Source organism: Gigantopelta aegis, chromosome 9 (genome assembly GCF_016097555.1).
Source record: "Gigantopelta aegis isolate Gae_Host chromosome 9, Gae_host_genome, whole genome shotgun sequence".
NCBI lineage: Eukaryota > Metazoa > Mollusca > Gastropoda > Neomphalida > Peltospiridae > Gigantopelta > Gigantopelta aegis.
In genome coordinates this window covers 70164847-70183595 of record NC_054707.1, presented here as the reverse complement: position 1 = coordinate 70183595, position 18749 = coordinate 70164847, and the positions used below count along the sequence as shown (strand labels likewise).

Here is an 18749-nt window from a genome sequence, read left to right as displayed (position 1 = left end):
TGCTTTATATTGTAAAATATTGTGGTTTTCGGGGTTTTTTTTAACAAATACAATTATTTTCTTACACACCAGTTCGCTATTTTTGATAACACATACATGTGCGATAACATTTTAATGGCATGCGACTGGCTGCTCCTAGGTGATGACCAGGTCACCAATGCCTACCATCAACAAAACGCACTGTCGAAATCGAACACCCTGTGACTACAAGTTAACCTGAAATTGACTTGTCTGTGACTCACAAGTTAACTATAAGCTCTAGGGCCATAAATAGGTGTTAGTTGGAAAAGGCGTTTAAAGTTATTTTAAAACTGTTTTGGAGGATATATTATGTAAGAAATCGAATACTACATCAGATTCTGTATCTGTTAGATACCATTTATCTTACAGCTTACACGTCACCCTTTGGTGAGAACATAAGTCGTTATTTTTGATAACACATACTTGATATCATCTATTAGACATATGGCTGCACCTAGGGGATGACCAAGTCACCAATGCCATACCACCCAATGAAAAAGCACGGTAGAAATCGATCACTAGGATGTGACGTACAAGTTAATCTGAAATTGACTTGTCTGTGACGCACAAGTTAACTATAAGCGAAAGGGCCGTAAATAAGTGTTCGTTGGAAAACGCATTTAAATTTATTTTAAAACTGATTTTTCAGGATATGTAAGAAACAGAGTACAACATTCGTGTCCGTTAGATACCATCTATCTTACAACTCATTGCTTAAAAACGTATAAAACTCGCTTTCGCTGTTAGATACGTTTAAAAGCAACCCGTTATAAGATAAATGGTATCTAACGGCCACTCATGTCGTATTCTCTACATCCAACACGCTTTCGCTCGTAAGATACCTTTTAAAACAACTCATTGTAAGATAAATGATATCTAACGGCCACTCATGTGGTATTCTCTATGTTATTGTTATACTGATGTGACGTCAGGGAGCTGCATGCGAATTGATTACAATACACGTATCCGTACGTGTTTTATACGATATTAAAACACGGTTTATTTCCAGCTATATGCATACTAATTTCTAAACTATTTATTACAATAATATTTTACAATTACAGTAATGCTGTACCACTTTTAAAACTATTTGCAGGCAAGCCCTGGGGGTATGATGACGACGGTTACGACGATTACGATTACGACGATTACGATTACGACGACTATGACGACGATTATTATGATGGGTACGATGATGACTGCTGGTATCCGTGGTATCCATGTTTTGGCGATGATCGTCGATAGATGAGCCAATCCGATATATGTTCATAACGTGGTACACGTGACAAGACGATAAAACATTTCAGTTTTTAAGGAGCTTATTGTTTGTATTTTTCTACATTAAAGAATATCTTCGACATTGTAAATATTCATGTTTGTCTCATGTTTTATACTCTAAATATTTTTGAATTGATTTTGTAACTTTTTTACTTTTCTTTTCATTTGGATTTATTTCCCTATGTAAGGAAAGTAAAGTAAAGTTTGTTTTGTTTATCGACACCACTAGAATATATTGATTTATTAATCATCGGCTATTTGATATCAAATATTTGGCAATTCTGACATATAGTCTTAGAGAGAAAACCTGCTACTTTTCTCCATTAGTAACAATGGATCTTTTATATGCACTATCCCACAGACATGATAGTACATACCACGGCCTTTGATATACCAGTCGTGGTGCACTGGCTGGAACGACAAATAATCCATGGGCCCACCGACGGGGGTCGATTCCAGACCGACCGCGCATCGAGCGAGCGCTTTATCACTGTGAGGGACAAGGCAGGGAACCCGTTCCCCTTAAAACTATTCAAATCACCATTTTTTTTAAATTTTATATTTGTTTGTTATTGGGATGCTCCTTTAACGAGTTAGTCCATGTGTTCCTTTTCCCGTTAATCCCACTCCCCAGCAAAATATCTCTTGGATCCGCCCCTGCTCCAGATTGACGCTGGAAAATTGAAGGGGGATATATATACATCCCCAGCGGTTTGATATTTTGTTTCTATAATTTTTATTAAGGAATGTTAACAGTTACCCAACCATCAACAGGATTTTATATGGTTTAGAAGTAAAAGCGTATGGGCTCCATTTATTTTACCGGGGGGGGGGGGGGGGGGGGGGGGGGGGGTAGGGGGCGATTCAGGCGAACACTGATTTTTTTTCATAATCAAAAATGCCCGAATCTGTATGACAACGTTTATTCATATTTGCAAACAGCTATAAAGGTTCCAAACGAATATCTACGTCTTTTTACATGGATTACTAATATTGCGAGTTGAATGATAGATATACATGGCGAAAAGCTTTAATTTTTGCACGAACGTCTAAATCGTTTTTGTTCGAATGTGAAGATGTCCTGCAGCACTGGGTGTCGGGGTGGGGGTGGGAGAGGAAGAGGTGGGTCAGTGGGCGATCTAAAGGGGGGGGGGGAGATATATTTTTTATGTTATATTTTCATTTTTAACGTTGGAGAATCCGAGTAATGCCACATGTCATTACCACCACCACCCCACCCCATTGGATTTTCTGGATCCGCCACTGGCAGTTAACTTCTCTGATCTCCATAACCCCGTCTCATACACTTATAGGAACATTATACCTGACGCCGACAGTGCAATCTTGATTTTCAGAATGGACCGAGTGTTCGAAAGTAATTCGGTGTGCGATCCATTCAGTGCAGGGAAACACGTACAGTTCGTAATCTCAAATCATCCAGGACATCAGAATACGGCCAGCCTTCACCCGAACAACGCCAACATAGTTTACTAACCACTAACCAGAGACAGCAAGTTCAGAAAGATGTCTGGCCCAAGTCTTAGACATTTTCAATAAAGAAATTTAGGCCAAACATATCAGTAACTCATATCGCTAGTCTGCTTTAGAAATAAGGTCAACCTCATATGCAGATATTTGTATAGAAAACTATCGACCTATCCACAAAGTAATTACATCACATGCCTTAAGCGCATAATATCTTCAATGAAACCCGTTTATATAAAACGTTAAATTCCGTGATATATACATAAATCTCTTTAGAAAGGCAATTCAGATGTAAGAATATCGATTATGAAGGATTTGCAGAGATATATAAGTCTTCAGATTGCGAGCGGCTCGTTATATATTATATTGTCTGACTCACGTATACGCAGCCGTCAAAGTAGATTGAGATGTTAATATTTCATCGGAATTCCTTGTCTGTAGCTTGTCTTGTTGTGTACATTAATAGACAAGACAAATCATCAGACAGCCACTGTTCATTATTTTGAAGAAAGATAAATAGAGCCATGTTATTTTAAATGTATCTGATATATCGAAGTTCACAGCCAACGTTCTTTACATCGATATTATATTGAAGTGTACAAGTTGAGGTTACGACTTGGAACATTCGAATCGCAAAATAGTTAAAATCTATTAACAATTTAAAAATGAAAATATCATGTAGTGAAACCTCTGTATTTGGAAACTCTAAAACATCCCTGTCAAAACAGTAATTTTAGCACTTTTGGGGGTATTTCGCACATCACATATTTTCAAAATTTGATAACTTTGCCGCCTGAGGTGCTTTGGTAGCAGGATCGGACCTCCTCGGCGGACCCGTTCGCTGATTAGTTTTCCAGTTCCAACTACTGTGCCATAACTGGCATATCAAAGGTCATGATATGTACTGTCCTGTGGAAAATGCATATAAAAGATAAACACACTGAATATAGATAGATCGATATCCTAATCAGGACAGTATATTTAATATGTAATTTGTATTTTTCGTTTGTTAGAAAGGTTGTTAGAAACATTTAACTTTTAACAACAAACTCGAGACAGTGACTTTAAACCACGACTGGTATATCAAAGGCCGTAGCATGTGCTATACTGTCTGTGTGATGGTGCTTATACAAAATACTTAGCTACTAATGGAAAAAGGTAGCTAGTTTCCTCTCTAAGACTATATGCCAAAATTACCAAATGTTTGACATCAATTAGTTGATGATTAATCAATCAATGTACATTAGTAATGTCGTTAAAAAACAAACTATAACTTTAAAAGGATGTCGCTAACAACGCATTGTCACAAATTGAGTGACATAACACACAATTAACAAACCATACAAATATTATAAAATATTTTAATGTAAAATAAACATTTTCATGAAATGACAGTAAGTGTAGGGTGTTCATATTTGAATTAATTCAAAACATCGTGGAAAGTTACCAATACACATAACTTCATCCTTGGCACAACATGCAATTACAAAATATATTGGATATAACCAAATAAACAGTATTGCACTTTGGTATTCTATGGTTAGGATTGAACCGTATAAAAACACTCTGTTATTTATTTAGGATTACGGAGCCTGGATTTACCTGAACATGATCAGTAGCTCAGTGACTGTGTTCAAAACCCCAGACAATATTAGTAAATAACAAGAACATCCTTTTAAATACATACATAAATACATTTTAAAAATAACAACATACAATAGTTACAATGTATGCTTTGTTCGGAATAAATATTATGACGATTTCACAAGACATATACAGAGGAAACTGATTAACTTTGTAAAGAAAAATGACATAATTACTCATACTATGTATACACGTGCATGCATGCGTGGTTCCACGTGTTGTGTGTGTGCATGTGTGCTTCAGTTTGTGTGTACGTGTATAATGTGTACATGTGTTTACGTGTGCGAGGTATTTGACAAAGTAGGTGTGTACGTGTGTGCACGTGTGTGTGTGTGTGTGTTTAATTTTTAGAATACGCCATAGCCGTCTTTAATATGAAGATTTCCCCAGACAGAACATACAAGGGATTGGCACACACGCACACACACACATACACGCGCGCGCACACACACGCACACACACGCGCGCACACACACACACACGCACACACACACACACACACACACACACACAACTGAAAACATTATGGAAACATGGAGAAATTATTAACATATACAAATGCAGGTGCAAAAGAGTGCATTTCAGTGAGTTCTTTTAATATTCACTTATCGATCACATCTAAACCCCGCCAGCGTTTTATTACTCTGTGTTGCGACCTTGCACGTTAACACAGATATGTGCGAACATAAAGAGCTTATCCCGTCTGTCGCTTTAAGTCCGTGATACTGTGAGCCGGTCACCCGAGATGACCAGTCGATATCCGAACCGGACATCACGACACCGATCGGATACAGCCAAAGGGAAATATCGAAATTCGATTCATATTTCCATATTAGTTTGCCCTCCGTTTAGTTCATCGTGCGTGCGGGCTTTGATACATACTGTTCGTAAATAATATAATATGGGTGTTATTGAGCTGATAGAGGAAATATATAATTGTTATATAACCGAGGTTAAGTACCCAAGTATGTTTCGGATCAAAGTATATGATTTTGATGTAGAATAATTTATTTCTGTAAATTTTCCCAATATGTAACGTGTATTAATTCAAAAACAGCTAATGAAATGTTCTGAAAAAGGCTTATGCCCAAAGGTCACTCTCGCTAAATATAAACACGAATGTTAACATTACAACGCATTAGGTGTTCGTCGGTCGAAACTATTATTTATTTATTATTTATTAAATTATTTATGATGCAAAATCGTGTCATGACTAAATGCTGTTTACAGACTTTATTATAATGGGTAAACGAAAAGGAACAACAATACTATTTAACAAATAATAATTAGAATAATAATTAAAATACTTCACAACAAATTTCAGATCGACTTTCCCCTCCCACAATACTCGTACTTTCAAGACTAAATGTTTTATATTACAGGTCAGGTCAGGTCATAGGGCTTGACGTGTACATTCAGAGCAAGCTGTTGTATCACCAGCTCCTTCGTCCTGGACAGGAAAGAGGTTGGGGTGGGAGGGAGAAGGGGCCACCCGCGCTAGTCCAGTGCAATATAACACTGGTAGCCCGACCAGAGTCGGTAGCGAGCGGGGACGCTTGTATATCGTGGTAACAGGACAAGCTATACGATAGGCTGTAACAGTTGCTATCTCCGGGTGTTTGAAAATATCTTCTCTAAGTCAGAACATTTAAAAAAACAAAACAAAACAACAGCAACTGATCATTAACTTGCCTAACTGTATCAATTCATCCTCCCATAGGCTTCATTATTTAGTTACATGGTTTGTCCAATCGGGGATCGTTCGAGCGATAACATTCTGATAAAGGAAATTGAGATATTGGCAGATAAGCGATGCAGTCGCCTAGAGAAAAATGAGTTCAATAAGTGAATGAATGAGAAAAAACCCTCTGTAATCCTGTTATTTGTAAACAGAACATCCGTGGAATGACAGACGGAAATGGTATGATTCAGTTCCCTTTAGATTCTTCTCGCTCAAAACAGCACACTCGTTTAGTGCATCAAGAGGCGGTCTCATTGCATGACTTATAGTAACACAAACGCGTTTGCAGGAATTTATGGGGGGGGGGGGGGTCTAGTCTGTGGCGAGCGAAATATCCAGAAGGGTCGAGATATGCTCCCAATGAAAATATATGTAAAAAAAGAAGAAAAGAGAGAGAAACATGATTTTGAGCAGGGCGGGTTTTGACAACCGAACCCCACCACACCCCTTCACACGCGCCTGTGACGACTTGTACAATATGTTGCCTAGAATTATCCTGTTTATATATGAGGGTAGAGCTAGTGTGCACAAACTGTTAGTTTCCAATACAAGTAAGAAACACTACAACCCAACCCTACATGTTGACTCATACAATATAAAACTTTATTACATTGCAAAATAAATAAAACGTGTGTATACCTGATATTTTTGTAATTCAGACTTATTAATTCCATATTGATAAAAAAAAAACAGTCTCTCTCTCTCTCTCTCTCTCTCTCTCTCTCTCTCTCTCTCTCTCTCTCTCTCTCTCTCTCTCTCTGTGTGTGTGTGTGTGTGTGTGTTTGAGCGTTAGTGCCTATGAGTGTGCGTGCGCGTTAGTGTGTGTGTGTGTGTGTGTGTGTGAGGATTATAACAAACCAATAATGCATTGAAACGATGACTAAACATGTAGAATTAACATTCGATTCTATTATGTTATGAGCACTAATTTCTCTGTAATATTTAAATAATAATTTTTCGAAGTACAAAAGTATTATTTTAGTGAACTGTCAGTGAAAATGAGATATACATCATACAGTGTACAGCAAGATACAACCGACCACATATGCACATGTTCAGTATCAGAATATACTTCACACAGTAACAGTTTTCTTCATCCCCTCTTCCGTGGTATGTGCTATGCTGTCTGTGGGATGGTGCATACAAAAAATTCCTTGCAACTAATGGGACATGTCGCGCGTTTCCTCTCTAGACTATATATCCAAATTACCAACTGTGTGACATCCAATAACCAATGGTTAATAAATCAATGTGTTCTAGTGGTGTCGTTAAACAAAACAAATGTTTTATCCCCTCTTCCACTCCAAAAGAATGCTAGAGTAGAGTGTCATTTGGGAACAGAATATAAATCTCTTTTGAGCAGCCAATATATAAGAGGGTTAAAAGCTGCTCATTTATGGTATGGATCAGGGATGAAGCTTAGCAGATACAAAATAACTATACGACAACTAACAGCCAGAGTCATTTAGAAAGACAGCTGCTTAGCTGAGCAGTGTTTACTTTATACGCCAGGCCCGTCAAGAAATATACCAGACGCCTCCAACAGTTAGTAATAAAGGAGGGACATTGGGGTTTTTTTTGGCATTAAAAAAGGTTGTAAATTTCGGCGATTGGATTCGCTGTCCATACCCTACAAGGAAAGTCCGACACAAATAGTATCACCATTGGCTACTTTGTCTTCTTGACAGGCAAACCTGTGTTAGGCAAACCTGTGTTAGGCAAACCTGTTAGACAAACCTGTGTTAGGCAGCCATTTCCAATAAATTAGTTTTTTCCCAACATAGCTGACTGCTGATTAAAGCATAGGCGAACGGGCTTCACTTTTGTAAGGGGCCTGGCCGATTTTTGCCCAAATTAACCGAAAATGCCTGAATCTGGATAACAACATTTATTCATATTAGCATTACTGCCAAACAGCTATATATGGTTGCAAACAAATCACAACGCATTTGTACGTGGATTACAACTAATATTGTAGTTAGAATGATGAAAATGCATAGTGTAAAGGTTTCAGGCCAGCTCATTTTGCTCGAATATCTCTACCGTTTTTGCCCGAATGTGAGGATTTGTACAAGAGCTGGTGATTGGGGGGGGGGGGGGGGGGGGGGGGGGGGGGGGGGGACTGTCTCGTACGTTTATGGATTAGATGTCGCCGATTACGTTGGTTTTCAAGATCGAGATATGAAGACGTGAACCTGCTGCCATCACCAGCCAATTAATTATAACGTGAATATGGTCACACTCAATTATAACGTGAAGATGGTCACACTCAATCATAAACTACAACGTGCTTAAAATATTTAGTGACAAGAGGTCAAACATTTTTGTAATTAAACATAAAAATAATAATTCTTATTATATCTATATTCGCTTTCCCGGAACAACTTTCATAGTGTGTGCTTTACTGACACCCGTGATCTTTTATCGGCACAACCCAGGTCTGGTTCACAGACAACACAGACAATTTAAAACTAAATACCACTAGATATACTCAAATCACCGCGTTAAGCATACTGATCGCTATGTAGCAGCACTACGTATTCGTTGACTTAGATTTCACTGTATAATTCGAGTACCAATCTTCCCTATCAATGAACTTGCATCAGCAACGATGTTAGAACAACAACAGAATAGCGGACAGTAGCTGGATTGACAGTACTTATATTGGGTCTTCGGATTCATCAGGTTTGACAATGTCCTGGAACCGTAGCGATCTGGATTCTGGGACCCAGCAATCAGTCAGTTTTCTTACACAAATCATTATATCGATTTGGTTCCATGCCCATAGATTACCTAATGACACACCTGTGTATTCTGATTTGAGTCTACTGCATCACTTCACAGTGGCGTGACAGCTAGCCCGTTTCTTTAACCTCTGTTTTCTGACTATTCAGTCCGCCTCCTGCCAGCGTTTTGCTACAACTCGTCGTCCCAAGTGTCTAGCGCCGATAACCGGATGTTCAAGTCCATACCGGAATTCCGGTTCTTATCATAGGGACCGGAAGTTGGCCGAAAACCAATGAGTTCCTCGTCAAAGAGGTTGTCGTAAGTGGGATCGTCTTCGACTGGGTTGTACACTTTTCCATTCGACTTGCGCGACTTCCTCACGATCGCGTAGTCGTCGTCGTTTATACTGTAGTGTTCTACGCCACCGGGCAGCGAAGGGGCCGCGACGGGGCGCACAGAATTCCTATCGGCGTTTCGCGGCGACGACCTGTCTCTAGTCGCAGGTCGGCCATTCATGTCTTGACTGTTCCTCGACGCTTTCGTCGGCGGCCGGTCGTCGTGTATGCTGGAGTACGTCGCGTAGGGGTCGGAACTGAACGGGTCCTCGTAGATGCCGTGATTGACGTTGTCACTCTGGAACGATTCTCCGCTGCGTCGCTTCTCGCGTTCTGAGGCACTGGGGACGTGGATGGTTGCGATATGTCTGCTGTCTGTATGGTGGTTTTGACCGCAGTCTGTGCTGTTGGTCGTGGTGGTGGTAGTGGTGTCCAGCTGTCCTGAAGCCGAGAGTTCTGCAATGCTGTTGTGTCTGAACGTGTCCATCTGTGTACTCTCACTCTTCCACAGGACGGCCTTCTCGCTGTTGGATTCCATCTCGTATTTTCCCTTGGACGCAATCCGTCTGTAGCTAAAAAACAAAGAATAAATTTACTATCTTAAGGTTACACACCACCATTAATTACTCCTCAATGCAGTTCAGTACAATTTCTCTGTCAGAATATATTCTGTACATAATACAACACCATCGAGAGGGCCATGTGACTACTAATTTTAGGGAGTGCTCTAAACTGACAAGTACCATGTAAAAGAACATAGGTTGACCAAGACTTTTTTCAGTTAGCAACCCTCATGCCTGAACACCGCCTCGTGTTGTTGTTAAACGAGTACCACTTGCACAGTTGTTATTAGTTAGTACTACAAACAACAAGTGACTTCAGGCCAATGGTTATTTAAATACAACAGAGGTCAACCTACGTGTAATCATCAAAGAAAGATTTCAAAAAGCATATAATAATTTTGTAGGTTTTTTTTTTTTGTGTGACGAAGTATTTCCTAAACCGGACTATATTAAGCTGATTTCGATACTGTTACGTTATACACCGTAAGTGTTATGTCATATAAAAATTACTTTTAAATAGCATGCAACATTAAGTAATGTTAATCTTTACAATAAGCATATGAAAGCTTCAGAACTCACAAATATTAATGAGTTGCTTTTCTGTACCCATTTTTTTCAGAGCCGTACACCACTGGGGTAGGGTATTGTTGTTGTCCCCCAGAATTTTTTTTTTTAATTTACATTCCCCCCCCCCCCCCCCCCCCCCCCCCCCCAACATCCAGTTAACGTAGGCAAAGGACGGCCCTGGGATGGATTAGTCAATCTGCTCCTCAACACGTGCGCACTGATTTGCTATTGTATGTTTATCGTAGAATAAAGGTTTTGTTTATTTCATCCATGGCTAAAACTAACTTGCTTTTCCCCAGGAAAATTAACATAACATACTGATGACTCACTAACGACACACCGCAACAGATAACTCGAGTACATAGGCAGTCATCGATTGGAGAAACATTTGAGATAAAAGCAGATTTAATCTGTTGCTATTTGATATGCTAATCGGGAATATTCAACGGCGAAAAGCGTGCTACCTGATAGCCTTCGGGTCTTTTACTAATGCAAAAAACCACAACATAACTACTGGGTTAATAAACTCGTGTGGAGGTTTTGCATTTTTTCATCAATGGATATCGTCAGTTGTCTTGGCAAAACGTATAAATCTCACCACCTTTGTTATAATACAATATACAAAACAGATTATATACCATCCTTATTCAAAGTATCGATGTGGTGAAGACAAAAAGGAAATCTATTCTAAATATTTGACTTTTAAATAGAGAATAATACATAAGTGGCCGTTAGATACCATTTATGTCACAACGAGTTGTTTTACAATGTATTTAACGAGCGAAAGCGAGTTTGATACGTTTTTCAACAACGAGTTGTGAGATAAATGGTATCTAACGGACACGAATGTATTGTTACATTTCTTACATATCCTCAAAAACCAGGTTTTAAGCAAATTTTAACATCGTTTTCGACTAAAAGTTATTTACCGTTGTTGCACTTGTTGCTGACTTACACGTCACTGACCCATGATTATCAGGTTAACTATACGTCACAATGTAATCAATTTCCATCGTGTAGTTTTTCATTGGATGTATGGCAGTGGTGACCTGGTCATCACCTAGAAGCAGCCAGTCGTATGTCTTGAACTTGTTAACACACGTGCATGTGTAATCAACCATGTGTTATGAAAATTAACGCATGGTGTTCTCACCAACGGGTGCGTAAGAAACAAAATTCCCGACACGTCGGCTTTAATAACATATACTATAGACCAAGCATAATACTTACCTCATAATAACAAATATCAGCGCTAAGACCAAGGCCGCTATTATAATGCCGAAGAATATATATAATATGACCAGCTCTGAAAAACAGAAGTGTTTCTTGTTAATAAAGAAAATCAAATATTATGCATATACAACCTACCAGTGTTAGTCAACATTACTAGTAATATCCATCAGCGCTAATTGACAGTCTCGGAGAGCTCAACCTAGTGTGGCTATGTGAGATAAGATGGGTAACGTTAAAATATCCCCCCCCCCCTCCCCACCCCCCATCCCCCATGGCTCCCATTTTTGTAGGAGACAGGGTGGATTTTGCCCGAATCAAACGAAAATGCCCGAATCTGGATAACATCATTTATTCATATTAATATTACTACCAAACAGATATATAGGGTTGCAAACGCATCACTACGCATTTTTACATGGATTACAACTAATTTTGATGGTACAATGATGGAAATACATGGTAAAAAGGTATCAGGTTAGTAGTACATTTTGCCCGAATATTTCTACGATTTTTACCCGAATTTGATTTTCTGCTCCAGCACTAGGGGGTGGGGGCAGTTGCCCTCCCCTGCCCCCTATCTTGTACGGTTATGATTCCCCCTCTCCAATAAAAATAAGCGTAGTGATAGCAGGGTTATTTTTCTCATACTAACCGACTATAGTCCGTGTGCGGTATAAGCGAACAGATGAATTGACATAACTGTATACTATATAATGCTAAAACTCATCTAAAACATTATGTATGTATTAACGCTCATTTATAATAGAGGGGTGAAGACAAAATAAGGGAAGAGCCAAGATATGCAGTTTCACCTGAATTGTTATTGTAATAATCGATAATGGAGTACCCAGAGCCTAAAGACATAATTACAGGTGCTTTTCAATGGCTCTTCCATCAGTTGCCTTCAAACTGTATCAACAAATATTAAATCTATGCAATTTGATGGTAATCCGTAAAGACACATTTTTATTTGCAAGTTGGTACGCGTTTTTAAAACGTAATGAAATGTCTTGATATGACTTTTAACGTTTGTATACGCATGCATGCAGCTACTCTACATTCAGGTTGTATTGCGAGCACCCGTTACAGATTGCATGTTTCTTGTCACTCCATCAGTTGAACAGGTATTCAGAAAAACGTGTTTGAACCTTATTTTTATACAGTCATGAAAATAGTCCTATTATTATCACTATCAGGTGTTATTTTTATATCATTACGGAATGGGGAAGACCATTATGACAAGAACACGATCGCAAAACTGCGTTTGAAACCAGTTATAACATCAGTTGCAAGACGAGCTATTTAGGAGCCTTTTATTCCTCTTATTGGCCCTTGATAACACATTTTTTATCCGCTTTACAGATCTCAGCTGAGACTGAGGCTAAAAATAGAAATGTCGATCCGCATGGTAATCGTTTGTCGTGAAGACAATAACCCGTCTTTACCCGCCCATAACGCCTGCGAAATCACTGTAATATAAAGCGTTGCGGAAGAAAAACAGTTTAAGAAGTCGTAAAACTATGGCCTGCTATAATAGTCGAACATAACGTGTACGGTGAAGCAAAATAACGTTTGTATGATATGCAGTTGTCTTTCAGAACTGGCGTTCTATTGCACAATAATCATTTTACCGATAAGACGCGATTCCGAAGAGTCGAAGAATACGTCACAAATCAAATGTCAACTGACGCGATAAAAACGTCCGGTGAAGTTTTACATTCGTTTGATCACATCTAACGATTGCGCTGTTGCAATAAATATCATCTACGCCTACTCTCCGTTTAAAGGGAAGAAACGTTGTTTTAAATTTCGTTTTTGAAATCGGATTAGGTCCAAAATATTTCGGCGACTTCGACTTCTCACTACTGCTAAAAACATTCGATGAAGAGGGGGACGGGACGTAGCTCAATGGTACAGCGCTTGCCTGATGCGCGATCGCTCTAGGATCGATTCCCCTCGGTGGGCAGATCGGGCTATTTCTCGTTCCATCCAGTGCTCCACAACTGGTGTAACAAAGGCCGTGGTATGTACTATTCTGTCTACGGGAAGGTGCATATAAAAGATCCCTTGCTGCTAATCGAAAAGAGTAGCCCATGAAGTGGCGACAGCGGGTTTCCTCTCTCAATATCTGTGCTGTCCATAACCATATGTCCGACGCCATATGACCATAATTAAAATGTGTTGAGTGCGTCGTTAAATAAAACATATCCTTCCTTCGGCGAAGAAAACGTTCATTTCGCCGGCAAGATTAGGGCCTGTGTTTATCGACACCACAGAAAAAAGTTTGTTTTGTTTAACGACACCACTAGAGCACATTGATTTATTAATCATCGGCTATTGGATGTCAAACATATGGTAATTTTTGACACAAACATAGAGAAGAAACCTGCTACATTTGTCCATTAGTAGCAAGGGGTCTTTTATATGCACCATCCCACGTCCGTGTAGTGGCCTTACAGCTATCCAAATGAATCGTCGGACATATGGTTGAGGACCACACACATATTAAGGGAGGAAACCCACTGTCGCCACTTCATGCTACTCTTTTCGATTAGTAGCAAGGGGTCTTTTATATGCACCATCCCACAGACAGGATAGCACATACCACGGCCTTTGATATACCAGTCGTGGTGCACTGGCTGTGACGAGAAATAGTCCGACGGGGATCGATCCCAAACCGACCGCGCGTCAAGCGAACGCTTTACCACTGGGCTACGTCCCGCCCCCCGACACCACAGTACGTCTTGGAACTGGCACAAACCCGCTTCTCCCACCCAATACGTGGATGGGAACTAACTCATTAGGTAGAGCGATCGTCGCGGGGGGGGGGGGGGGGGGGGGGGGGGGGGGGGGTTGGTGGCCAAATCAAACCTTCTCTGTGGACCCATCCTCTGATAGTTTTCCCCGTCCCAACCACTGACCCACGACTAGTATATCAAAGGCCATAGTATGTGTTGTCCTGTCTCTTGGAAGGGCATATAAAACATCCTTTACTGCTAATGGGAACATTCCTCAGAATATATCTCAGAATTATCAAATGTTTGACATCTGGTAGCTGATGGTTAACAAATCAATGTACGAATACAACAGGATTCATGTTGGAAGTCCGAATTATTACTTCCTCGGCAGCGGATGTACTTTTCTTTTTTCCGGGGGGACAACCGTAACATACTTTCTTTAAAATATTCGATATCCTAAAAGATAAACGGACACTATTAGCACCCTTCCTAGTTTCGATTTCACAATGAATGAGAGAAAAATTGCACAATTACTGCATCGTATCAACAGCCATTCGACCAGCATACACAAATGTGGAGATGATTACATCGGAACCGTAACAGACCTAAAAGTGGACCAATATACGATTCTGCAAGACGGCGGCTTAGCCGAGAGATTTATGAGGATTCCAATGTCTGCTGACAGACTCCACGTGAAGCCCCGCATTAATGTGGCCTATTTTCGATAGTCCCCTTTCGTCAGGAATTAATTTCAATCAAATAGCCTGTTCGGATTTATAGAGCAACCTAGTTTTTGCAAATTGTGACAAGATCCAATTTTAATGTCGACAGTATGATTATGGTGGACTATTTAGAAACAATAACATAGTGCCAAACTGAAATAACATTATTAATCGATCGTGGGTTTATGGGAAATATATCAACCCCCCCACCCCCCCACCCCACCCCATTTCCCCATATGGTCATCCCTGGAGAAGCATACAATACTGTTATTTTCATACAGTAATATACATGTATATGTTTATTGCACACCAGTGTAAGATATTGCTTGTGTCATAACTATCACTCACTATCTAACTTGTGTAATATTGGCGTGGCGTGAGCGTGGCGTAGATCATAACGTGTAGTGGGCATCGACATCTGCTTATTTCTGCGTTACAGATTGTTTGCAGTTGGATTGTAATAAATAAAATACTATACTCGCTTGCCCGTCATACCATTTTTATTAAACTCGTGAACGGTGTTGGTATCTGACTCGGTTTTGCTCGTCAGATACCAGAACTGTTCACTAATTTCATAAAAATGGTATAACAGGCATGTTCGTTTAGTATTCAGAGGCGAGTTTAGGATGGCAGGGGCCAGCCTCCCTCCCCCCCCCCCCCTAACTTTTGCAATAGGTATGTTTATTATATATTAATTTTCATTTTTTTTACGATCCCCCTCCAAAGTTCCCTTGGCATTTCACCCCATGTCACTGCCCCCCCCCCCCCCCCCCCCCAATGGATTTCCTGGATCCGTCACTGGTATTATATATGTGTGTGTATCCAACTATGGTTCAACACGAATATTATTTTGTTTGAACTAGTGCAAGGTGCAACTAAATGAGTATCGCAAGCTCGGTGGCGTTGTGGTTAGGCCATCGGTCTACAGGCTGGTAGGTACTGGGTTCGGATCCCAGTCGAGGCATGGGATTTTTAATCCAGATACCGAATCCAAACCCTGAGTGAGTGCTCGTCATACCATTAAAACAAAATAAAAGATCCCTTGCTGCCTGTCGTAAAGGATTGGCCTATGTGGCGACAGCGGGTTTCCTCTAAAAAACAGTGTCAAAATGACCATATGTTTGACGTCCAATAGCCGATGATAAAATAAAAAATCAATGTGCTCTAGTGGCGTCGTTAAATAAAACAAACTTTACTTTACTTTATTTTTGTGCGGTCAAGGGTGTATCCAGTAAACTCGGAAACAAGCTGAACTGAACTTTATTTACATTCTGGCCGTAATTCAACGGCATATGAGGTACATTTTAAAAAATAAATAAATAAATGACAAGATGGCACATTCGTCATAATAATGTACATCAAATAAAACAAGTGTATATCTATAGATTCATACTTGCATGTGTAGACATACATTGCATATACAAATAAAATGAAATTGTAAAAACAGATTTCAGCCATGGGACTTAAGAATATGCATAATTTGTTTACAGAAAACTGCTAGCTTTCTGAGAACACCAGTTTTTTTACTATCAAATAGCATTCTAAATTTATAAACATTTGGTCTAGACTGGCAACACTTTGGCGGAAGTCTTGTTCTTTCATCTTTAAAAAAAAGGACAACACATTATATAATGAAATTCATCACCAATTTCGTTATTTGTACACAGAAAGCATGTTCTATTTGTTAAAGTTATTTTTTTCCATCTGCCTTTTTCAATGGGAAGATAATGATTTGAGAGTAAAAAATGTAATAGTGGTAACCAATATTTTTTCTCAAAATTGGTTAAATATGTCTCGAACACAATATTTGATTTAAACAGTCTGTAACAAGATGTTTTAGATGAATTAACAATTTCATTGTTCCATGTTTTTAAGAACTGATCCTGTAATTTTAAAAGAATTCTTTGTTTTACTAGATTTACATTTGGTAGCTGGTTACACTGTGCAGTCCATACATTTCTATATCCAACGTCATCCAAAACAGATTTGATAAACTTTAACCATTTATGATCACATATTCCATTTTTATAATCATTCAACAATAATTCATATATCAAGATTGATAACTTTGTGTGTTTTCCAGTTATTAGTTTTGTGACGGACCATGCTCTTAAAATTTGTTTCGCCTGTGGCGATTTTAATTGTGTTAGAGGGCCGTGTGCAGTTCCTAATGCACTTAAGCCCAGATGGGCAACTTGTTACGTAATACTTCTGCGCGACAGTCCTCGATCGGTACGCCTAATACACACCCAGCCAGGTGCGGAGGCCATGTGGCTAGTAGTTACGTAATATCTCCGGTAGTGCTGTTTATGGCCAGGAGATTGCTCGCGGTTGGCGACAGCCAGACTGACGATCAGAGAGAAATATACCGACTCTAGTAGAGGTGAAATATCAGATGATAGGGGGAGGTACCGCCTTGTACCCCCAGGCGAATTCTGGTTTTATAATAAATAGCTAGTTTTTAGAGATATCGAGGAGAACGAAAAAGGACGGCTCCCAGGGAACGTAGTCCGTTGGACTTTGGTAAATATTTTTATTTCTGCTCTGTGTATAACCTTGATGTGATTGATGTGACTTTAAATATTTTAATACTGTATTATACCAATATTCTTTAGACAGTGTCTTCGGTCATCTGACGAAGTAAATCGTAGACTTTTTGTTCTAACATTATACGAGTATTTGGTAATATAAAGCTTAGCCAGTTATCCTAGACGACCTAGGTAAACTGTAGGTTATTGTCTTTATTGTGATAGGTACCAGTATTAATTCGGTGTTACAAGGTTACTGAATGAGTAGTTAGGGTTAATTAAAAATTAACCCGTTAGGAATAGAGCTGTAATTCCTTTATTAATTAAGTTCCCCTGGAAGCGTTCCTAAATTATCACACGTTACTGAACGAGTAGTAAGGGTTAATTAAAAATTAACCAGTTAGGAATGGTGTTGTAATTCCTTTATTAATTAACTTCTCCTGGAAGCGTTTCTCAATTATCACACGCGTGGGTGTTGTGTAACGGTGAAGTGATTCGCATATTGTGTAACTAGACACCTAGAGATTAACTAATTAAGTGATCAGTTCTGGGTTGTTATTATTGCTGTTATTAATTAACTACTACGGCTGTACATTTGTCAGCGTAGATTAATACAGATTCCAAAGTGTATTGTGTTTTTGTTGTGTTTCTAGTGAGCTAAACGTGCTATAAATATATATACTTTATATAAAATCGTATCTCTGATCATACCTAGAGACGAGCCATACTAGGGTTTAACCGCCTGTTACAGAGAGATCTAATAGATATACAGTTAGGAGAGATATTTTGATAATCGTGTTTTATTCAGTTACGGGAATTATAGAATCCCCGTGACAAGTTTAAACCAAAAAGTGACATCAAGTGAGACTGGGTAACGCCCCAGTTCTCCATATAACATATTCACAGGCGTTGACTTCTTAACTGACAACAGAAACTTCATGAATTTATTTTGTAACGTTTCTAAATAAGACAAGTTTTCAAAACCCCAAATCTCGCAACCATATAACTAAATAGGTTGTACCATACAATCAAACAATTTCAAAAGGACTTGTACAGAAAGGTCATATCGTCTTCCTTGTTTTAAGATAAAATACATGGCTTTTTCGGCTTGTGAAAACAAAGCTTTTCTAGTATTAGTAAACTTGTTAGACTTATGAAAAATTATCC

General features: G+C 39.1%; 1 protein-coding gene across 1 annotated transcript in view; it reads right to left on the bottom strand.

Moving 5' to 3' along the window:
• Positions 1–8270: 8270 nt before the first annotated feature.
• LOC121381311 overlaps positions 8271–18749 on the bottom strand; it is a 75839-nt gene continuing 65360 nt past the window's right edge. The window contains exons 7-8 of the mRNA XM_041510569.1: positions 11592–11667; positions 8271–9803 (exon numbers count right to left, since the gene is read on the bottom strand). Of these exons, the coding sequence (XP_041366503.1) occupies positions 9086–9803; positions 11592–11667 (794 nt within the window). The 3' untranslated portion in view covers positions 8271–9085. The remainder of the gene's footprint in view (positions 9804–11591; positions 11668–18749) is intronic.